Below are 23,350 nucleotides of genomic sequence, written 5' to 3' on the forward strand. Positions count from 1 at the left end.
GTGGCGGCGCACGCCTTTAATCCCAGTACTCGGGAGGCAGAGGCAGGCCGAGCTTTATGAGTTCAAGGCCAGCCTGGTCTACACGGCGAGTCCAGGACAGCCAAGGCTACACCGAGAAATCCTGTCTCGAAAAGCAAAACAACAGATACAAAGCTGTCCATCAGAGACCAAGCATTTCTTCTCCTGTGCTCCTAACCCCTATCTCACTGGCCACTGAGTTTCACGGGAGGCCCCTCCCACCGTTCCTCCCTTGCTCCCTTCCGCATGCCACCCCACGCTCTGTTCCCTGGCAGCCACCCTGTTAGTGTAGATTCACTGCTCAAACGACCTCAGCCTCAGTCCCCACAAACATCCCTTCAACTCCCCCACTATAGTAGCCTCAGACGTCAAGTCAAGGTAGCATGGTGGGTATGGAGATCAAGCTCTTTATTAGGCAGTAAGGAAAGGGGGCGTGGCCAGCCTGCTGGGAAGGAAAGGCCCCATGGGATGGTTTGAACCCATGGAGTTCTGAGCAGAGGCAACTGGCTGGAAATGAGAGGGGAAGCAGGCACCCAGCCTTCCCACCAGGACCGAGCTCTGATGTCATCACTCTTCCTCTTCCTCTTCTTCCAGAGGTGGTCGATTCCGCTTGAAGAAGCCAGCCTGGAAAGTGGGGGAACACAGGAGCTGGGGTCAGGCACAGGGTACGAACCCCCGAGACTGGAAACCTGCTGCCTTGAAACTCAAGTGGGATTTTTATTTATTTATTTATTATTTTATTTATTTATTTACTTATTTTTGTTTTTTGAGACAGGGTTTCTCTGTATAGCCTTGGCTGTCCGGGACTTGCTTTGTAGACCAGGCTGGCCTCGAACTCACAGCAATCCTCCTGCTTCTGCCTCCCAAGTGCTGGGATGAAAGGCATGTGCCACCACACCGGGAATTTTTTTTTTTAATTGGGAGATGTCGCCTCCATAAATTAAAAATAAATGATATTTTATTTATTTATACATGTGCATGTTTCAACTTCGAAGAATTGGTTCTCTCCACAGGTGGTGGCACTGCACGCCTTTCATCCCAGCACTTGGGAGGCAGAGGCAGGTGGGTCTCTCTGAGTTCAAGGCCAGCCTGGTCTACAAAGCAAGTCCAGGACAGCCAAGATAACACAAAAGAAACCCTGTCTAGAAAAACTACAAAACAACAACAACAACAAAAACCAATTGGTTCTCTCAGCCAGGTGGTGATGGCCCACACTTTTTGTCCTAGCACTCAGGAGGTAGAGGCAAGTAAAGTTCTGAGTTCCAGGACAGTCAGGGCCACATAGACAACTCTGTCTTGAAAAACCAAAAATGCCTGCTGGGCATGGTAACACACACTTTTAATACCATCACTCAGGAGGCAGATGCAGGGGGACCTCTGGTGAGTTCGAGGCCAGCCTGGTCTATAAAGTGAGTCTAGGACAGCCAGGACTACACAGGGAAACCCTGTCTCGAAAAACCAACCAAAACAAGCAAGCAAAAACAAAAAACAAACAAACAAACAAAAAACCAAACCATAAAAGAATTGGTTCTCTCCTTCTACTATGTGGGTCCCAGGGTTAGAACTCAAGTCATTAGATTTGGTGACAAGTACCTTTATCCCCTGAGCCATCTCAGCAGCCTCTGTTTTGTTTTTTGAGACAGGAGCTTGCGTGTAGCTTGCACTCCTAAACACTTAGGGTTACATTTTTCTCACCATGCTTGGCTTTAATTTTTCCATCTCTTCATAACTCACACCTCTGTTCCTCAGCACATAGAAGCAAGGGACCCTCTCAAGAATCAGGGGCAGGGTCAAGATCAGAGGCCCTTAACCTGTGGGTCACAACCCCTTTGGAAATCTAATGACCCTTACACCTAAGGGTCACCTAAGACCATCAGAAAACACAGATATTTACATTACAATTCATAACAGTGGTGCCGGGCGTGGTGGCACACGCCTTTAATCCCAACACGTGGGAGGCAGAGGCAGGCAGATCTCTGTGAGTTCGAGGCCAGCCTGGTCTACAAAGTGAGTCCAGGATAGTCAAGGCTACACAGAGAAACCCTGTCTCAAAAAACAAAAACAGGGGGCTGGAGAGATGGCTCAGAAGTAAAGAGCACTGACTGCTCCTCTTCCAGAGGTCCTGAGTTCAATTCCCAGCAACCACATGGTGGCTCACAACCATCTATACTGTGATCTGGTGCCCTCTTCTGGCCTGCAGGTGTACATGCAGGCACACATTCAGCAGAGCAATGTATAAATAATAAAATAAAAATCTTTAAAAAAAAAAAAAAACAACAAGGGGGCTGGAGAGATAGTTCAGTGGTTAAGAGTGCTGCCTGATCTTCCAGAGGTCCTGAGTTCAATTCCCAGCAACCACATGGTGGCTGAAAATCATCTATAATGTGATCTGATACCCTCTTCTGCAGATTAAAGCACTCATATACAATAAATAAACAAATCTTTAAAAAAACAAAAACAAAAAATAATAATAACAGTGGCAAAATTGCAGTTACGAAGCAGCAACAAAGGTAATTTTATGGTTGTGAGGTCACCACAACATAAAGAACTATATTAAAGGGTGGCAGCATTAGGAAGGTTGGGAACCACTGCTCTATGTCCCTGAGCATCCCAGCTCACTGAGGGGAATGACAGTGTGCAATAATGTCACAGTCAGCTTAAGCTGTCACTTTGACACAAACTTAAAGTCATCTGGGAAGAGGGAGCCTTAACTGAAAAAACTACCCAGGTTAGTCCGGCATGGTGGCACATGCCTTTTATCCTAGCACTCATGAGGCACAGGTAGGAGAATTCTCTCTCTGAGTTTCCAGGCTAGCCTGGTCTACAGAGCAAGTTCCAGGACAACCAGGGATATACAAAGAAAACCATGTCCTCAAAAAACAAAACAAACAAAATCACCCAGGTCAGATTAGCCTGTGGCCATGCCTTTGAGGCGTTTTCTTTTTATTGCTGGGTGGTGGTGGGCACGTGCCTTTAATCCCAGCACTCGGGAGGCAGAGGCAGGCAGGTCGCTGTGAGTTCGAGGCCAGCCTGGTCTACAAAGCGATTCCAGGGCAGTTAAGGCTTCACAGAGAGACCCTGTCTCGAAAAACCAAAATAAATAAATAAAATAAAATAAAATAATTACATTTTCTTTTATGTGCATGGCCTTTTGATTTTGCCTGCACACTACATGCATGCTTGGTGCTAAAGAAATTTGAAGAGGCTGTCAGATCCCCCTGCAACTGGAATTATATCGCCACCATGTGGGTGCTGGAACAGAACACTGGGTCCTCTGGAAGAGCAGCCAGTGCTCTTAGCTCATCCTTACAGCCCCTGTGAGACATTTTCCCAGGTGCCAATTGATGGAGGGGTCCAGCCCTCTGTCAGTGGTTCCGTCCTGGGGCTGTTGGGCCTGAGCTGTATAAGAAAGCAGGCAAGGAAGCGAGCCTGTACGCAGCTATCCTCCAAGGTCTCTACTTAGTTCCTTCCTGCCTTGGCTTCTCCGGTTGGCTGTAAAGTGTAAAACCAAATAAGCCCTTTCCTCCCCAGGTTTCTTTTGGCCATAGTGTTTTATCGCTGCAACATCCCTGCCCATAGCAGCCAGGAAGTTCAGAGGGAATGTCTCAGTTTCCTCTGACTTCCTTACAGTGGGGGAAGGGGTCCGAAGGCCTGGGGATTTCAGGCGTCCTACGTGGGGGTTGGATGGGTGCGGGGGTGGGGGGTGGGGAATGGGAAGGGATGGTACGTGTCCAGCTCAAGTCCTCAGAAACATGACGTTCTAATAGTGGATATGGAGATCAGACAGGTCCCGTGGCCTCCTGTGACCACCTGGGAACTCTTGTGTCTCCTCCCTTCCAGCCTCACCTTCCACATGGCCAAAACTAGCAGAGTCAGCAGCAGCAGACCGCCCAGCGCGCCTACCAGGATCCACCAGAGAGGAATGGCCCCGTCCTCCAAAGCCCGAAGCACCTGTGTCTGCACCTGAGGGCAAACCGGATGTCACTTCAGGGGGCTTGTGACCTGGGAGAAGGATGCCCAGCCAAGCCATTGCCTAGTACCAGAGAGACCCTGCCTCTCAACCTCAGATAGACCTCATCCTTCAATCCAGGGAGGCCCCGCCCCTCAGCCCTGGAGAGGCCCCGCCCCAAGCTGGCTAGGCGCTGACAGAGATCTAGGGTTGCTCACCAGAGCTTGCCCGCTGGGCAAACTGAGCACTGGCACCGAGTAAGGTAGGGAGGAGACGTTGAACCAGGCGTGCGACCGCAGCACAAACTGCTCCTGCGGCCTCTGTTGGAGGGTAGGGGTGACAGTCGCTTACCGCAGCCACTCGAGGCCTGCAGCTGGCCTCAATCTAACCCCACACCCCCACCCCGGACTCCCCGATTCTGAGTTCCGCCCAGGCTTTACAACGCTCCCGCCCCTAAGGTAAATCACCCCAAGGCTTGTGTGAACCGGCTCAAGCCCAGAGCAAACTCCTGTATCGCCTCCACAGGCCCCGCCCCTAAAGGCCCCGCCCCCAGCATCTAGCCCCACCTGGCGGAGGCTGGGCATCTGCAGCAAGGCGTGCACGGTGACCATGGCCCGCTGCCCGCGCACCATCTCCCTCAGCTCACATTCCACCACCGTACAGGGCGCTGAGCCGTTGCAGCTCTAGAGGGACGTGTCATAAGTCCTTAGTAGCCCCTGCCAATCATCCCCCATCAATCAAGGACCCAACAAAGAGAGGCCAGGAGGATCAGGGAGCGCAGGTCCCTTGGGGGAGCTTCTACAGTACGTTTGTTCAACAGCCCAAGGATACAGGGACGAAGCCTGAAGGCAGCGGTCAGCTGCGGTACTCGGTGGTTTTGTGACGTGGCTTTGGCATTTCTTTTTCTTTCCTTTTTTGTTTTTGTTTTTGTTTTTTTCTTGTTTGGGACAAGGTTTCTCTGTGTATCCTTGTCTGTCCTGGAACTCACTCTGTAGACCAGGCTTTTTATTTTTGGTTTTGGGTTTATTTTATTTTTTGAGACAGGGCTTCTCTGTCCTGGACTCCCTTTGTGATCCTCCTGCCTCTGCCTCGCAGAGTGCTGGGATTACAGGCAGGCCTCTTTTTTTTTTTTTTTTTTTTTTTTTTTTAGAGAGAAAGAGAGACAGACAGACAGACAGACAGACAGACAGAGCAGCCCACGTGTCCCCTAGCCTACTCTGCCAATCATCTCTCCCGCACTGCACCGCACCGCTCTCCCTGCCTCCCATCTCCTCGGGCTCCCGAGGGCCCCAGCTGGAGCCGGCTGAGCCTTCTCACCACCAGAACCGGGTCCCGCTGCCCTGGCTGCTCGGGCCCCTGCAGGACCGCCTGCCTGCGGTCGCGCTCGCGATTGTGATGGACCGAGGGAAAGGGAGAAGGGCTGGGAGTGGGTGTCCTCCAGACCATCTGGGGGGACAAGGGCACAGTGAATGCGCTTCCAGGGCCTGCACCCCACAGCCTGCTCTTGCCCTCTCACAGCTCCTTCCCTCGCCCCCGGAGCCTCACCTGAAGGGGATTAGGGGAGGGCTGTGAGGAGCAAAGGAGACCCCCCTGGGGCTGCACATCCAGGACGTAGAGCAGGTCCGAGGGCTGGGAGTGGCCTGGCAGGTGGATGACTAGTCGTAGGTCACTCACAGTGCCAGGGCCATCGTTGTGAAGCTGGGGGTGGAGACGGGGGGGGGGGGTGGGTGGGGTGGGGGTGGGGGGCTCAGCCGCCAGCCTGCATCTCCCAGGACCTTCGCACCCTATAGGCTCCGACCTACCTCATAGGTGTGGTCCACCCTGAGGACCGTACTGTTCAAGCCGTCCTGCTCCCTGTCACCTTCTTCTGCTGCCACCAACAGGGAAGCAGGGAAGGAGTTCCTGCAGGAGCCCAAGTCCCCAGAGTGCATCCAACTCCCCGAAGGACCTCCAGGACCCCCCCCCAACTGTACCCTTTTCTTTCTTTCTTTTCTTTTTTCTTTCTTTTCTTTTTGGTTTTTGTTGTTGTTGTTGTTGTTGTTTTCTGGTTTTTTGTTTTTTGTTTTTGTTTTTCGAGGCAAGGTTTCTCTGTGTAGCCTTGACTGTTTTGGACTCCCCTTGTAGACCAGGCTGGCCTCGAACTCACAGCGTTCCGCCTGCCTCTGCCTCCCGTGCGCCGCCACACCCGGCTTGTACCCTTTTCTTTTATGAGATGCTAGTCATGCTAGCCAAGCCACACCCCCACCCCCTCCTCGGAACAACTGGGTTCCCTCCACCGTTTCCCCACTGCTCTCACCCTCGAAGCTCCACTGAGGCCTTAGCGAAGACCGCCACAGGCAACAGCAGAACCTTGCTGTTCGGATTCTGGCTGTTCTTGCTGGAGGAGAAAAGGGTGAAAAGAAGAAACTGACGGGCCCGAGGCTTTTAGATGGCTCAGCGAGCGTTATTCCCACACCAAACAGCACACCATACTGAGCTTTGACCTGAGAAAGACCGTCCTCTAGGCCTTCTGGGCCCGCACGGGGGGGGGGGGGTGGGGGGGCAGGGGGGGAAGAAGGGGACAGCGCTCTTGGGAACGTCTTTCTATTGTGAAGGGTTTCTTCACGGACGGTCAGATGGAGGAAGCATGGTAGGAGGCCGCCATGCTGCCCAGCTCAGTACCTCCTGACCTGCAGCTGGAAGGACACGGACTCTCCCGCTTCTTCTAGGTTCTCCACACTCACCAACATCGTGATTCCCATCTGGAAGAGGGAAAATCCGAAGTCACTGCCCCAGGGTCCCCCCGGGCCCATCCCTCCTGCCCCAAAGCCACCGTTATTATCTCCCACCCATCTTCACCCCCCAAAAGCCTACCCACCCTAGCATGCAGCTAGCGTTAGAAGGCCTCCTGCCTCCCACTTGAGCCCCTGTCCTCCTGCCCCGCTCTGTCCCTAGGTCCGCGTCATTGGAGCCTTTACCCGGGTGTCCTTTTTCATGGGGTTGCCCAGCTCGCAAAGTGCCAGCCTGGACTCATTCTCCTTCTTCTGAATGCAGACAAGCCTCTCAAAGCCCTGGGGGAGAGGTGCAGAGACAGGTGGGACAGAGCGGCGTCGGGGTGGGGTGTCCTACATGTCCGCAGAAGCCTTGATGGCCAGTATTGGGGGAGGGTCCTGGGGGGATTTCAAGGGACTGCCACCTTCTATTTTTATATTGCTGTGTCATTTTACTATTTTTTTTAAAAAAGGATTTTCATTTTAGAAATAAAAACAATCTCACCCAGAGTGACCTGGTTGCTAAAAATTACAGGAACAAAAGCTAGACATGGTGGCGCACACCTTCAATCCCAAGACTTAGGAGGCAGAGGCAGGTGGATCACTGAGTTGGAGGCCAGCCTGGTCTATAGAATAGTTCCAAGATAGACAAAGCTACACAGAGAAACCTTGTCTCAAAAAACAAAAAAACAAGGGCTGGAGAGATGGCTCAGTGGTTAAGAGAGGTGACAGCTCTTCCAGAGGTCCTGAGTTCAATTCCCAGCAACCAAATGGTGGCTCACAGCCATCTGTAATGAGATCTGGTGCCCTCTTCTGGAGTACAGGTGTACATGCAGGCAAAACATTGTATACATAATAAATAGATAAATCTTTAAAACAAAAAACAAGGTGGGGTTGGAGAGATGGCTCAGAGGTTGAGTACTGGCTACTCTTCCAAAGGTCCTGAGATCAATTCCCAGCAACCGCATGGTGATCTATAATGAGATCTTCTGGTGTGCAGGTGTACACTGTATGCATAATAAATAAATAAATCTTAAAAAAAAAACAACCGCTGTTTAAAAAAAAAAAAGGTGGCACATACCTTTAATCCCAGCACTTGGGGAGGCACAGGCAGGCGGATCACTGTGAGTTCAAGGCCAGCCTGGTCTACAAAGCAAGTCCAGGACAACCAGGGATACACACAGAAACCTTGTCTTGAAAAACAAAAAGCAGAACCAAAACCAAACAACAAAAAATCCCCAAAAAATTAAAAAAACAAAAACAAGATGAAAGACACATGACTGACATACACCCTTGCACAGTTATGCATATACACACACAGAAATAGTGAATTTAAGTTAAATAAAATTTGTTTCCTATAAGTGCCTACCAACATTAGGGGGAAAGACTAAGCCTACGAATTGTATGTGGGGTGTGTGTGTGTGTGTCTGTGTGTGTGAATGTGGGAACCAGAAGTTAATATTGGGTATCTTTCTTTCCCCAATAGCTGTATAGTTATTGATTGAGACAGGGTCCAATGGGTGTGGCTAGCCTGCCTGGCCAATGAGCTTTAGGGATATACCTATCAGCAAATCCCTACACCAGGGTTCCAGGTTCACACAGCCATGCCTGGCTTTCCCAGTGGGTTCTGGGGAGCTAAACCCAGGTTATTCTCTTGGGTGAAAGGAACTTTAGCAGCTGAGCCATCACCCCAGCTCCTCAGCAGATATTAACATGATTCTAATTAACATTTGCTCCCCCCCGCCACCCCCCCCCCAGACAGGGCTTCTCTGTGTAACAGCCCTGGCTGTCCTAGACTCACTTTGTAAACCAGACTGGCTTCGAAGTCACAGAGATCCACCCGCCTCTGCCTCCCCAAGTGCTGGAATCAAAGGCGTGCGCCACCCCCACCCCCCACCCACCTGGCGCTGCTTCCTGAGCCTTTCGGTGATTTTGTAACAGGGTTCTAGACATTTGAACCACTAGCCAGTGTGTTTTTCATACGCACACCACACCTATATAATGTTGCTGCATCTAAACGCTGAAAACTTTCATACATCTTTAGAGCAAAAGCATGAGAGCAGCAGAGCTCTGGGTGGTGGGAAGCTGGAGGGAAGGCTCTCACACCTGCTGCCTGCAGGATGGAGGGCTGACAGCCGTGGCTCAGGGTGGTGCCTCACCTCAAGGTTGCTGAGAGCCTGCATGTAGTGGGCTCCTGGAGGCAGGTGCACAGCCAGCTCTGCCTCATAGGCCCCCTCGCCCTCATTGGCTGCATCAATCTTCAGCTCCAGCACGTTGTCGGCGCCAATTAGAAGTGGGGAGTCCCCCCTGTATGGGGGATGGGCTTCGTTTGGCACCAGAGGCCAGAGGTACAAGAGGGGACTCAGGTAAGGAGCGGGTCTCCTGGGGGCACTGAGGGACGGGGTGGATAGAGTGGGAGACCCCTCTCACACAGTAGCTGTGAGGTTGAGCTGCGGCACACACAGGTCATCTTCCCCGCAATCCAGGATGATCCGGGTCTAGGGGACACAACGGGATATGTGGGTGAGCTGAGGACTTATGAGGTCTCCGGGTCACCTCAGAGCTCAGAGAATAACCATGGCTCCAGGGGTCTCTTCAGACCTTAGAGAGTCGGGGATGGAGTGTGCCCGAAGGTTTGGGGTGATGCCAGAGGTCTGGTGATAGTAGGGTTTATGTGTCTACAACAGGGTTTGGGGGAGACTGAGATTTGGGGAATTTCATCAGGACTTGGGGGTGACCCCCAGGTTTAGGATTCATGCCTACGGCTCCTTCCTTACCAGGGATCTTACACCCTTCTTGCTTGTCCCACTGTCCCTACCTGTTCCTGGACATGGGTCTCTCCATGCAGCACCACGGCAGGTGTTACATCAGCCTCTTTTATGGGCAGCGACACGTTGAGACTCAGCACGATCGGGCTCAGCTTATCCCGGAAGTCGGCCTCATCCTACCATAGATGGCAAGAGCCTAGCTATCCTGTGGCTGGACCCACACTCTTTGCTGGGATCCTAGGGCTCTTTGAACTGCCTCCAGGAGAACCCTGCACACCCAGCTCCGCCCACCCTAGCCTGAGCATACTCGAAGGAAGGCCTTTACGGTGCGGCAGACGGGTCTGTCTCTTCCGCCCAGGTCCAGATCCAGGGTGAGGCTCGACTGTTGAGAGGTCAGGAGGAGCACCCGGCGGCCCTGCCTGGGCTTCTGCAGGTCCAGCTGCAGCTGTGCTTTTAGCTCTGCAGGGCAAGCAGAAAGGAGCCAGCTCTCCCTCTAGTGGAGACACCCAGACCTCCCTTCTTCCAATCCTCCCTCGGGGGCCACTCACGGAGCTTCTGAGGAATGTTGTGCCCTGTGGCTCCCACACACATCTGGATGTCGAAGCTGCAAAGACGGGGGTAGGTTTGTGGGTTGGGGACCTCTCTAAGGTCCCAAACCCTGCCAAGTCTGTGACGACTTCCACCTCCTCACCAGCTGACTGGTGTCTGGGTCTTTTCCAGAAGACAGTTCTTCAATGTAGGATTCAGGGAGTCTTGAACCATCAGATGGACCGTAGCCACCGCCACAGGCTGAGCTCTGAGGGGATCGGAGGAGGAGGAGGCTCACCACTGTGTCCCTCTTGACCCGGCTTCCTCTGATGAGGTGGCCCTTCCTACTAGCCAGTACACAGCTTACCTGTACACAGCCACCTTGCTAACACCATATGCTCCCACTATCAGGTCTATAGACATAGGGAGAAGGGTCAAAAGTGGCCATTAGAATGGGCATAGAGTGAGTCCTTATCCCCTAAAAAGTTCACCATCAGTCCCTGGAGGTTCAAGGTGTCCTGCCCCCAAACCCAAGCATCCCGGCCACACAGACAAGTTAGAGCCCACAGCTGGCACCAGGTCAAACATGGACCCCCAACTGTGTGTCTTTCCACATTCCCGAAAGCGCTCAAAGGCCTGTCTTGACTGGCTGGAGGCAAAATCCACAGGCACCTGGGTATCCATTGTCATCAATGTCTACAGCACCACGAAGGGAGAAGCCAAAGCAGGAGCCTGTGGGGAAGGGGCTGTCCAGGACCTGGGCGGGGCGTGGATGCAGTCCCTCACTGTGACCCAGGAACACCAGCACTTGGCCCTGACCACTGGGACCCCCATAGGGGGCAGCCACAGCAACATCTGGAAAAAGAGAGAAAGAGTGTGGCTGCTTGTGATTGGGTCTCCCCGGGGGATTCTGCCAATCTCTCCACAGATGCCTCTCTAGGAAGGTCCTGGGAGACCAGGAGGAGAGAGATTGGCCAAGTATGAACAACAGATTGTTATAAAAAAAAAAAAAACGCTCCAGCAGTCCTCATTGTCAAGGGAGATGCACTGATACGGTTCCATTTGCTCAGCCGGGTGGGTTGTGGTGGTGACACACACCTTTCCCTCCAGAGGCAGAGGCAGGTGGATCTCTGTGAGTTGGAGGCCAGCCTGGTCTACAGAATGAGTTCCAGGACAGCCGGGGCTACACAGAGAAACCCTGCTTTTTTTGTTTGTTTGTTTGTTTTTTAGAGACAGGGTTTCTCTGTGTAGCCTTAGCTGTCCTGGACTCACTTTGTAGACCAGCCAACAACAACAACAACAACAACAACAAAACAAAAAACAAAAGAAATAGAGGATTCTGACGCCAGGGGTATCCTCAGGTCCCATGGCCTCCTCTCTGTCCCAGTCTGTCTCACTCGGGCCTCATGGATTTCCTGACTGTTTGATTAATTGTTCTTGAACATTCTTGTCCCATGGCCAGCTTGGGGTCAGCCTGGCAAGACTATGTGGAGCTAATTCAGCCCAGGGTTGCAGGAGACACAGAACAGAGGGGGGCACTGTGACTTCCTACTATCCAGCTTCCCTGGGACCCTCTCAACTATCTTGCAGATTTCCCTATTGCACCTGTTTCTCACTTTCTCCATCCTTCCAGGCTGTTCGCCCACTTCCTTCGGGAAGGGACCCCCCGCCCCCTTTGCCCTCTTTCTTTCTGCTTTCCCCACGTGGCCTTTGACTCGGTTTCTTGTGCCTCTGGATGGCATGTCTGCATGCCCAGGCCATCATAGGGACCTTGCTCTGGACGACCCCTCCTGTTCCCCACAAGACCTTTTTCCTTCCTATTTATTACACTCCCCACCCTTCCAAATTAAAAAAGAAAGAAAGAAAGAAAGAAAGAAAGAAAGAAAAAGAAAAACACAATCTTTCCATGGCCCCCATCCTCATTTCATGGTGGTCTTTCTTGTCCTTTCAGAGTCATTGGTAAAAGAGTCATTGGCATCGGCTGTGGTGGCGCACACCTGTAATCCCAGCACGCGGGAGGCAGAGGCAGGTGGATCGCTGTGAGTTCGAGGCCAGCCTGGTCTACAAAGCGAGTCCAGGACAGCCAAGGCTACACAGAGAAACCCTGTCTCGAAAAACCAAAAAAAAAAAAAAAAAAAAAAAAAGTCATCAGCAATGACTGCTGAGTGTTTCATCTCTGTTCATACCCTGCCCCACCCCCACAGCCCCAGTGGTCTGGTTTATGTCCCTAAGCTGCCCTTCACTGGTTGGCTTTGTTTTTTGGCTTTTGGTTTTTTTTTTTTTTTTTTTTAAGAGAAGGTTCAATGTATCCCAGGCTGGTCTCCAGCCTCTCATTTAGCAGAGAAGACCTTGGACTTCTGTTCCTCCTGCCTCCTCCACTTCCTGAGCACTAGGTTGACTGGTACGCACCACCATACCTGGCCGGGGTTGGTTCATGTCACTGCCACCAATGAGCTCATTCTTGCTAAAGCCCGTGATGTTTATCCAGTCCCACCTAACTGTACCTTTTAGGAGTAAAGGGGCCACCAGGACCATCCCTTCCTCCTGCTCAAATTACTCTTTTAGAGTTTTTGGGCCACCAAATGTCCTGGTCTCTCTCTCCCACCTGTCTGAACATTGTCTGTTTCCCAGAGTCACCTTTCCTGGGTGTTTCCCTAGCTGCTCTTGCTTCCCAGGGTTCAATGCTGGGCCTCTCATATTTCACAGGCTGCAGGTCGCATCCATTCTTCCAAGTTCTCTATCTCACCCTCAGCCCTCTTTTGGGGAAGTGGGGAAAGTCAATCCAAGCAGCTCTCAGGATGGTTCCACTTAATACTCGCAAGCCCTTCAAGCTCAGCTAGCCCAAGACTGACCTAAAGACCTCCCTGCTCCTCACTCCCACTCAGGGTCCCTTTTCTTTCAGACTCTATATTTCATTTCCCACCCAGACCTAATAGTCTAAGCCCTAAATATCTGTAAAGTCACTGCAGGCATAAGGTCATTGTGAGCTGTCATGTGGGTGCTGGGAATTGAACTCCAGTCCTTTGGAAGAGCAGGCAGTGCTCTTAACCACTGAGCCATCTCTCCAGCCCCCAAATGCTGATTTCTGTATGGCCCCCTGTATCTGGTTGCAATCCTTGTTCTGAGACTCTCCTGTCTCACTATTGTATACACACTGCTTACCAATTGTCCCCTGATACGTCAATAAAGCAGTTTATAGCCAATCGCTGAGCAAGGGAGAGAATAGGGCGGGACTTCCTGCCAGTCAGGGAAGGAGGAGTTAGGAGAGGAAGTAGGGGATTTAGCAAAGGGAGAGGTACAGGTGACTTTAGGAGAGAGCTGGAGCAGAAAAGCTACAAGGTGCAAGTATTTCTAGGATGTAGGCTGGGAGGAAGCCAAATTAGCTTAGAGGGTTAAGAATGGAGTAATAACTGCTCAGTTATTGTGTTGTGAAGCTTGCTAAAAATAATATAATAGTCTGAATAATTTGTGCAAATAGGTTAAGAGGGTAGCTGGGTTAAGAGAAACTGAGAAAAAAGCAGTTTTGTAAAAATAACTTTAACAAGGTCATGGTATCTCTTAACGCCATTCTCCAAATGTTTATGCAGGGTCATCATGCTGGGGTCTAAACAAAGCGTCCTAATTGGACGCCTCGAACTCTGGTGTCCACTTTCCACTCGGCAGTCAAGCCTTTCCTAGCTCCTGCTGCCCAAAGTCTCCCTCTGTGTCTCAGCCTCCTTCTCACTGGCACTACAGGTTCCACCATCTGGCTTAAGTCTATCATTTTTTCCGGGCCTAATTCACCCTCTTATAGGCAAAGGCAGCTCCTCCACACTCACCATTATAACCATCTCGGTTGAGGTCACCCAGGGGTGCAATGGCGGAACCAAATCTCCCATAGAGATGAGTGCCAGTCAGCAGGAGAGTGGGGGAGACCAGAGTATGGAGGTTCGCAGGCTGTAGAAACAAGTATACCCGGCCCACCTCGGCCAGCTTGCGGTCTGCCCTGCGCTCCATGTACAGCGGAGCCCCCACCAGTAGGTCATGTTTCCTGTGGACCAACCAGATGGGTAAGGTTAGGTGCAGCTGAGGTAGGAAGATGCTGTGAATGAGAGGAATGCTTGGCCACCCTTGGCAATTGAGAACCCAGCTGGCTAAGGGCGGGGCGTGCCCTCTTCTCACCCATCCCCGTTGACATCAGTGACTGCCACCGAGTGCCCGAAATACGAAGCCGTCTACAAGATGAAGAGTATTTTAGTCTGTGCTTCTGCACACAGCATCTCTGTTAGACATCACCCTCAAATCCCATGAACTATCTGGGAGCGTGTCTTGACTTTGGCCACTCCCATGGGGCCACAATCCCCACCCACCCACCCACCCACCCACCTACCTGTTCTCCGGGCAGCCAGTGCAGATTCCGCAAGTTGGAGTTCAAAATTTCCACCTGCATGGAGGAATGCACTCAAGTGTATTGTTCATGCTCCCTCATGATCCTCCCATTCTCACTGAGAAAGGGTCAGGCAAGTGTGGGGGGGCTCAAACAAGAGGACTAGAGACAGGGGCCTCAGAATGTCAAACAGTGAAGAGCCGCCAGCCAGCACTCACCGCTCCCAAGGTCCAGCTCCAAGTAGGGGCACCCAACACGTACTCTGGGGAGAGCAAGGCTCGGCACATCAGATCCTTAGTACCCACTTACTCTAACCTCCCGTCAGGACCCAGGGGGCTTGCTGGGAGGTTGCTACTGCTCCGGGGGCTCCCCCACCCGTATTCCTTGCCTGTTGTGCTCGGATCCCCATCGAATTCGCCCACAGCCACCGAGTACCCTGAAGACACAGCACAGTTTTAGCAACAAGGAAGACCTCACTCGGGGAAGGGGTTTCAAAGAGTACCGAGGTCATAGTATAAACTGCATCCATTGTGCAGGAGGGGAAACTGAGGCGTACCAAGGTGAGAAGGGCGAGCCAGTGTGGATGGGAATTGGACATGTGTGGGGGAAGAGGCAGGAACAGAGGGCAGGGTGCCTTTGTGCTGGGGTTGACTAGCTAAGTTTGGCATAGAGGCTCCAACAGGGGCAGGACCTGATTCAGGGTTTTGGGAAGCCTGGAAAGGAGAGGTCAAGGTTACCCCGGTAGCCGTCAAACACTGGACTGTTGAAGTCGAAGGTGAAGCGCTGACCGGAAGCATACCACAGAAGCGTCCCCGGGCGGTAGCTAGAGATGATACTCGAAATTGGAGCCCAAGTCAGGAGACCTAGGAAGGACACAGGGTCAGGAGGTGTGGGGGTCCGGATGCCCGGATGCCCGGATGCCTGGGTCTCCGGGTCTCCTCAAACTGAGAGATAGGAGGTGGGCTGGATTACTGAGCACATACCTAAGAACATGTAGCCGCCAGGGGCCCCAAGCACTAGCTCCCCAGCCTGAAAGGGAAGTCCTGGTCGTGAGAGGGTCCCCTATTTCGGAACAACCCTAAACTGCTTTGCCTGCGTGATATTTTCATATTCATTTGTCCTCATTCTCCCCACCCCACCCCATCTCTTTTTAAGAGAAGGCTCACTTTGTAACTCAGGTTAGTCTCCAACCTCGCCATCCCCCTGCCTCAGCCTCCAGGCTAAGCTATCTATCGGCTTTTGCCCGCGACTTGCCTGGGTCACCGCCGAACTGAAGCCAGCTTCACAGTATCTCTTGTCTATAGCTACAGGAGGCAAGAGGGGAGGTCAGGCAAGGGGTCCGCTCCAAACCAGGAGCCCCGTTTGGGCAGGCGGGACTCTGCTGGAAGGGGCATGAAGGCGGGGCCCAGGGGACGTAGTGTAGCGAGGGGCGGGTCTCCCAGCGTGCGAGTTGGTGGCGGGGCGGGGTTTGCAGCGATCGGTGGGTGGAGCCAAAGGCGAAAGGGCACTCACTGAAACTGTTCTCGTAAACCGAGTTCGTGATGATGGAGCGGCAGGGCGAGTGCTGTGCGCGGGCGCCGCTTTGGAGCTGAGCCACGAAGCAGCCACCTACGGGGGTCTTCCCTGCTTCATCGTCCTGTTCTAGGACATTCCAGTGCTGCCAGGGGGCGCAAGCCTAGAGCAGAGCCACAGGAGAGTGGGGAAAGGACGCGATATTCGGGCTTCCCTCGAACGTGCCCCTGCCCTGGCCTTGCTCCCTTTGACCTGTCCACAGTGCCCACCACAATGACGTCATTCCAGCTGACGACCGATGCTCCAAGTCCTTGCCCGGTCTTGAAGGTTTGGAAAGATCGGGGACCTATGACTTGGGTCTCATCCTCTGGAGGAGAGCACAAGAAAGAGTGATGATGCTCTGGAGCTGGGCCTATCCACTTCTACTTGACTCCCCCTTTCCCCTCCACGCCTGAGACTCACTGAGGTCGAAGAGCAGTGAGTTGCACTCGCTGCCATTGGCCTTCCAGGGACACAGGAACACGCCTCCAGTCTCCACCTGACTTTCGCTCAGGGCCCTGGGGGCACCTACCACGATGGACACTCTGTGTAGGAAAGATGGGTGAGCACCGCTAAGGGTCTTTATCCTGCTAGGTGCCCACTACCCTAGCAGTACCCGGAAGGATGTGTGGCATAGGAGAAACTGGACCACTTTTCCTCACAGATAATCCCTTAAGGCCAGCCTCTTCATTTTAGGGGCAGCTGAAACTGGACTCTTAGGAAATTCACGGGGGGAGGGGGAGGAGGGGGGCAGACTAAACCAGTTGGTTTGGTTGGGCTAGGAAAGCTTTAATAATCCTTACAGAAAACACCTTATGCTTCAAACATTGATGCCCTCTCCCACTCCCTCCCAACAAAAACCAGACAAAATGTCTGCCTCGTCAAACAGACTAGATCCCTTAGTGAGAACAGGTTTGAATGGTGAGGATGGGGCAAGCTAGAGTGGGGATGTGTGGCGCTGAGGGAGTTGAGGTCCTAGCGGACCTAGGCTCAAATCAGCTCTGCCATATGTAAAATAAGGGTAACAGCAACCGATTATGCTGTTGGAAGAGTAAATGCAATAAATGTATAAGAGGTATTTAGTATGCCCTCAGCCATATGCTTTTGTAAAAATGTGTAAAAATGTGCATACTCCAGGATGCTTATTAAATTGTGCCCATGTCGGGGCTGGATAAGAGCACTGTCTGCTAATCCAGAGGCCCTGAGTTCAATCCCCAGCAACCGCATGGTGTCTCATAACCATCTATACGGGACTCTGATGCCCTCTTCTGGCATATAGGTGTATATGCAGATGGAGCACTCATACATAAAATAAGTAAAGTCTTTAATTTAAAGAAAAAAGAAAGAAAGAAAGAAAGAAAGAGCCAGGCGTGGTGGTCCTCTGCCTCCCATTAAAAAGGGATTAAAGGCATGTGTGCAGCGTGACACCCAGCCCAGGAGTTTCTTGTAATGTGGCTCTGGGTATTTAACTTGTGGTAGTCCTCTTGCCTCAGCTTCCCACGTATTGGGTTCACAAGGATGTGCCACCACACTCAGCCACAGACCGTACCTTTACGGTGTAAGCAACCCTAAATCCCTCCCCCCCCTTCCCCAGAACAGTCAGTACCACCACCACACCCCCCCCATTTGGACGGGGATGAGGTTGGAATGGAGAAAAACAGTGTGCATTGCATTGCAATAGGCACTTGCAACTTTGCCAGTCAGTTTAAGATGAGGAGAGAAGGGTAAAGCGAGTCATATCACTGACGCTTGGGGAAAGAGAAGACATCACGTTTACGTTTACCTTTGTTTGTTCGGCGTTCATCTTCTCCTTGCTAAATCCCGCCCTCCTCGCTGGAACCTGTTCTTTCCCCCAGCACTCCTGACCTCCACTCAAAGGGACCCTAGAACTCACCTTGCTCAGCTAGGTGATGAGAGAGGCCACAGAAGCAATGACAGGGGGGCAGACCTGTCTTAAGACCCACATCTCCTTCAGTGCTCACCTCCCGTGGTTGTTCTTATGAAAGTCCACAGAGAATCCAAAGTGGCTGCCATTGGGGCCCGTATAGACAGTCAGCTTCACAGGGTCCAGGTTCAAGGCCCGGGCTGGAGGAGCAGCAAAGGGTACCAGGAACAGTGGTGCCCACTGCAGAAACCAGAGGGCTTGCCACGCGCACGAAGCTCTGGCCATCTCCCTTCTCCCAAACCTCCGAGGCAGGAATGGGCCAGCTCTGTCCCCTTCCCCAGAGTTCCCCACCACAGGAAGTTTCTGCTTATCAAACTGGAACTCGAACAGAGTTACCGGCAGAGGGCAATAGCCCCTGGATCACGTGGTCTCCAGGGCTGCTAGGAAAGGGGGAGGGTCCACTCTGAGGATGGATGCTGATGGCTCAAAGCCACTGCTCTTCCCTTTTCTCCGGGACTGCTCATCTCCCAAGTCCTGTTGTTTCTGCTTCTCGGCTGCATGCATCTCTTACAGTCTCTTTCTTCTCCACTGTCACTATGCTAACCCATCCACGATCCTTTTCTACCTGGGAGAGCATAACTGGCAACTAGCTGGCCCGTCCTACTTCACCACGGCCCACAGCTGTACAGCGCTCCCCCTCTCGCGCCCCCCGCCGTGCAGGCCAACCCCGCCCCCCCCCCCCCCCCCGTAGCTGACTAGTCTGCCTTGAACGCTGTGACTTGGCCAGAGGTGAAGGAAGGAGTAAGGAAACTGCTCTTCTCTGATAAGACCTGAAGCTGCCATCGGTTCTGAATATGACAGTTGTCCACTTCCTCCTCCTAGAGCCTTTGGACAGCCGCAGCCAGCAGTATTTGTCCATCAGTTTCCTCACTTTTTCATCTTGAAGCAAGTTTCAGTGTGGCTATCCTGGTGCCTTCAATACTGGGGGGGGGGGGGGGAAAGGTCACAAATGGATGGATCTTGAGCTAAGTGGGGAGGAGATGGGGCTAAAATGGCATTCTGAGGTGTAACGTTCGCAGTCCCTGAGATGGAGCACAGGCTGTTCAAGCGAACGGCTTCACTCCTTCCTGAAGGACAGTGTGTATCTAACTGTACGTAAATAAATAGTAAACATAAATATAACCACCATCCAGAATTGGTTCTGGATAGAGTCACTGTCTAGGAAAAACCTCCCAAGTCCTCACGTTGGCACCATGGTATACCCACACAGGTACAGTCCCTGATGATACTTCTTACTGAATTGAGTACCAAATCCTTTGAGAGCGAGGGTCCTTTCTGCTGTCAGGGCCTAGCCAAGAGCCCAGCATGCAGTGTTGCTGAAAGACTGAAGTCTTCCTAAAGGATGGAAGAAGCAAACAATGACAAAGTGAAAAGGGTCAAATCCTGAGTAGGCGGGACCGTTTCTACGGATGTGGAGGGGATGCGGCGAGACCTGTTGGCCTTGCACGCCTCTTGCCCCAAAGCAAAGAGATAAAGGGACATAGCCAAATCTTCCTTTTAGTCTGGTTTTGTTTTTTGGTTTTTTTTTTCCCCAGTGCTAGGGACAGTCTCATGAATGTGGGACAAGCGCTCTACTACCGCTGAGCATATCCCCCAAGCTTGATCTTTACTTCTGATTAAATTAACCACTGCCTTATCCTACGTGACCACCCTATCCCATTTTGAGGAACTATTTTTTTTTAAACTCCTCCTGTTGTTGTTCATTTTAATTATCAGTATTATTAGGCCCTACCATGTTGGGTGCCACTTGTTGCTGTTAATTTATCAGTACAGCCTACTGTTCGTTATCGGGCCTATACTTATTATTACGGCAGGATTTTCTAACCAACCCGCTAGCAATCAGTGACGACACAAGACACCTGTTATATTTTAACATAGCCTTAGTTAACCTGGAGCAGGGCAGACACTAATACCCTAAGCTCCTTCCCACAGTGGGGCAGGTATCCGATCCCTGTCCCAATCCCATGCCATCTCCTTCTAATCATTTCTGTCCAGCTACCTCCCATCCATAATCCCTTATACTGGCTAATGTTCTTCATCTGGGCCAAATCCTCCATCCACACTGGCCGTGTGCTTCTCCTCCACCTAATCCATGGTGGCCTCCTTCTCCTCCCTTTTCCTCCATCTAACTCATGATGGGAAAGCTTTCTTCCCTCTTCTCCTCTGGTCTCTCTTTTTCTTCTTCTTCTTCTTCTTCCCAAGATTCTCTCTGTCTCCCCAAGCCCGGGGACCTTAGTCATGCCTATCTCATTTGCCCTGCCCAGATGTGATGGCTTTTTATTAATAATCAAAATACATCAGAACAACCCCCCAACAACCCCCCGGATCCCATTTGGAAGAACTATTTTTTAACTCCTTCCTTTCTGTACCTCAGCATCCAACTAAAAATGTTATCCCTCACTAAGTAAAAAGCTCCTTGGGTTTTATTCAGGGCTTTCTTCACTGGTGTGTTCCCACTGCCAAGTTTCTGATGGGTATGCAGTGCATGTACCAGCGTCTGCAACCCTCGGTCTTCCCACTGTCTTCAACTGAGTGGTTCTTGAGTTGCTGCTAGGTGTGTTCTGTGTAGAGCAATATGAACTGCTACCACATTGTAGTTGTTTTGCTTTAAAAAAAAATTTTAGCTAGGGCGGTGGTGGCGCACTTCTTTAATCCCAGCACTTAGGAGGCAGAGGCAGGCGGATCACTGCAAGTTCCAGGCCAGTCTAGTCTACAAAGCTACTCCAGGACAGCCAAGGCTACACAGAGAAAACCTGTCTCAAAAGGGGAAAAATAAATTTTTTTTTTTTTTTTTTTTTTTTAGAATCATGTCACCAGGTGCATATATCTAATCCCAGCACTTGAGAGGCAGAGGCAGGTGGATCTCTGTGAGTTCCAGGCCTGGTCTACAAAGCAAGTCCTGAACAGTAGAAACCCTGTCTCGAAAAACCAAAAATAAAATAAATAAAATAAAATAAATAAAAATTTAAAAATCACAGTTTAAAAATCTATCTTGTGTATATATGTGTGGGCATGTGTGTCAAAGCATGAGTATGGAGGTCACTACTTTTGAAAATTGGTTTTCTTCTAGCATGTGGGTCTCAAAAATCAAACTCCAGTTATCACAACAAGTGCCTGCACTCATTGAACCATCTCACTGGCCTTGTTCCCACTCCTACACACCCCCTTTTTGGCATTTTATTTATTTATTTATTTTTGAGACTAGGTTTACTAGGTTTCTCTGTGTAGCCCTGGCTATCCTGGACTCTCTTTGTAGACCAGGCTGGCCTCGAACTCAGTGATCTGCCTGCCTCTGCCTCCTAAGTGCTGGAATTAAAGGCGTGCGCCACCACAACTGGATACAGTCAGTGTTCTTAACCTCTGAGCCATCTCTCTAGTCTTCTTTTGGGCCTTTTTAAAAATAAGGGTCTCTGCCGGGCATGGTGGTGCACACCTTTAGTCCCAGCACTCGGGAGGCAGAGGCAGGCGGATCGCTGTGAGTTCGAGGCCAGCCTGGTCTACAAAGCGAGTCCAGGACAGCCAAGGCTACACAGAGAAACCCTGTCTCAAAAGACAAAATAAATAAATAAATAAATAAATAAATAAATAAATAAATAAAAAATAAAAATAAGGGTCTCACTTAGGCCAGGTTGGACTTAAACTTCTGATCTTCCTGCCTCTAGCCCTGTAGTAATGAGATGACAAGAACGCCATCACTAACCCTGGTTTAAGCACTAGAGTAGTTTTTGTTTGGTTTGGTTGTTTTTCAAGACAGGGTTTCTCTGTGTACCTCTCGCTATCCTGGAACTCACCATGTAGATGAGGTTTATATCAAACCCAAAGCCTCTGTTTCCAAAGTGTGGGTACTGAGAGCCTGCACCTCTATGATGGGCTTTTTGACTGTTGGTTTTGGTTTGGTTTGGTTTTAGTTTTTTGAGACAAGGTTTCTCTGTGTAGCCTTGGCTGTCCTGGACTCATTCTGTAGACCATGCTGGCCTCGAACTCATAGTCACCTGCCTCTGTCTCCTGAGTGCTGGGGTTAAATGTGTGCACCTCCACCACACCTGGTGACTGTTTTTTTTTTTTTTTTAAGATGTGTTATTCGACAGGTGTGGTGGCGCACGCCTTTAATCCCAGTGCTCAGGAGGCAAAGGCAGGCAGATCGCTGTGAGTTCGAGGCCAGCCTGGTCTACAAAGTGCATCCAGAACAGCCAAGACCAACATGGAGAAACCGTGTCTCAAAAAAAAAAAAAAAGATGTGTTATTCGTACATGTGTGCTTATCTGAAACATGTGTGTACAGGTGTCATGAAGGCCAGAAGGGATTGGATCACCTGGAACTGGGGTTATAGGCAGCTACGAACTGCCTGATATGGGTGCAGAGAACTGACTCTGGATCTGCTCTCAGCTGCCGAACCATCTCTCCAGCTCCACGCACCAGAGTTTTAGACGAGTCCTTCTTCTGTTCATGGTATAAAGGCTACAGAGACATCAGGTGAAGGTTCCTCAGCTTAGCCCCAGAGACAATAAAGCCCAGAACATTCAGGACTGCTACCGGGGACAGCAAGTATTCCTCGGAAAACAGAAATGAAGAAGCAACTCTATGAAATGGATACTACTTGGACTATTTCATAAGGGCAAAACCCAGCAGGATTCTGGGTAAACTGTCTGTGTGTGTGTGGAATGCCAAATGGCAGCAGAAGTAGGATTCAAACACAGGCTGCTTTGTCCTGTTGACACTGCAAGCCACGAGAGCAGAACAGGGCAGAACAGGAATGAGAAAGGGTAAGAGGACTAAGTGAAGAACGCTCATAAGGGCAGATGCCGTATGAGGGCAGGAAAAGCAGACAGGGAGGGACTCACATCACTGGAGGGTACACTAAGGAATTTGAACTTCAACCCATCAGAGATGGAGAACCTTAAATGTCCTCTAAATAGTCTCTCTAGGTCAATCATTGGGGAACTAGCTGGTTAGACTGCTACCGTAATACTTTACTGTATTAATTAATATAGAAAGATTATTTCATTTTTCTATACCTAAGGATTTTTGAGACAGGGTTTTGCTATGCGGACCAGGCTGGTCTGGAATTCAAGAGATCTGCTTGCCATTGCTTCCTGAGTGCTGGGATTAAAAGTGTGTGTCAACATGCCCAGCTATCTAAATATTTTAAAAGTTAGGAAATAAGCCGGGTGTGGTGGTGCACGCCTTTAGTCCCAGCACTTGGGAGGCAGAGGCAGGTGGATCGCTGTAAGTTTGAGGCCGACTGGTCTACAAAGTGAGTCTAGGACAGCCAAGGCTACACAGAGAAACCCTGTCTCGAAAAAACAAAAACAAAAACAAAAGTTAGGAAATAAAAGATTGAATCACCAGGTTTAGCGAGACGGCTCAGTAGGGGCAGAGGCAATTGCTTGTGGGCTAGATGATGTGAGTTCCATTTTCAGACTGTATAAGGAGGTAGGAGAACCAAGTCCTCTGACCTACATATGCTTGCTAGCA

General features: G+C 51.0%; 1 protein-coding gene across 1 annotated transcript; it reads right to left on the reverse strand.

The window, feature by feature from the left end:
- Window positions 1-405: 405 nt before the first annotated feature.
- ITGA2B (integrin subunit alpha 2b) lies at window positions 406-18,455 on the reverse strand. Its single transcript, XM_084748033.1, has 30 exons — window positions 17,913-18,455; window positions 16,354-16,475; window positions 16,161-16,258; window positions 15,892-16,054; window positions 15,634-15,683; window positions 15,363-15,408; window positions 15,117-15,242; window positions 14,768-14,815; window positions 14,598-14,641; window positions 14,383-14,436; window positions 14,175-14,227; window positions 13,832-14,043; window positions 10,686-10,868; window positions 10,381-10,426; window positions 10,177-10,281; window positions 10,034-10,089; window positions 9,793-9,944; window positions 9,536-9,661; window positions 9,148-9,215; window positions 8,877-9,024; window positions 6,925-7,017; window positions 6,629-6,708; window positions 6,264-6,344; window positions 5,770-5,869; window positions 5,513-5,665; window positions 5,285-5,413; window positions 4,534-4,650; window positions 4,186-4,287; window positions 3,865-3,981; window positions 406-642 (listed from the first exon to the last, which is right to left on the reverse strand). The coding sequence occupies exons 1-30, from the start codon at window positions 18,098-18,100 to the stop codon at window positions 586-588; spliced, it is 3,117 nt and encodes a 1,038-aa protein (XP_084604159.1). The 5' UTR covers window positions 18,101-18,455; the 3' UTR covers window positions 406-585.
- Window positions 18,456-23,350: the final 4,895 nt, after the last annotated feature.

This window comes from Acomys minous (genome assembly GCF_964271855.1).
Source record: "Acomys minous genome assembly, chromosome: 12".
In the NCBI taxonomy this organism is placed as follows: Eukaryota; Metazoa; Chordata; class Mammalia; order Rodentia; family Muridae; genus Acomys; species Acomys minous.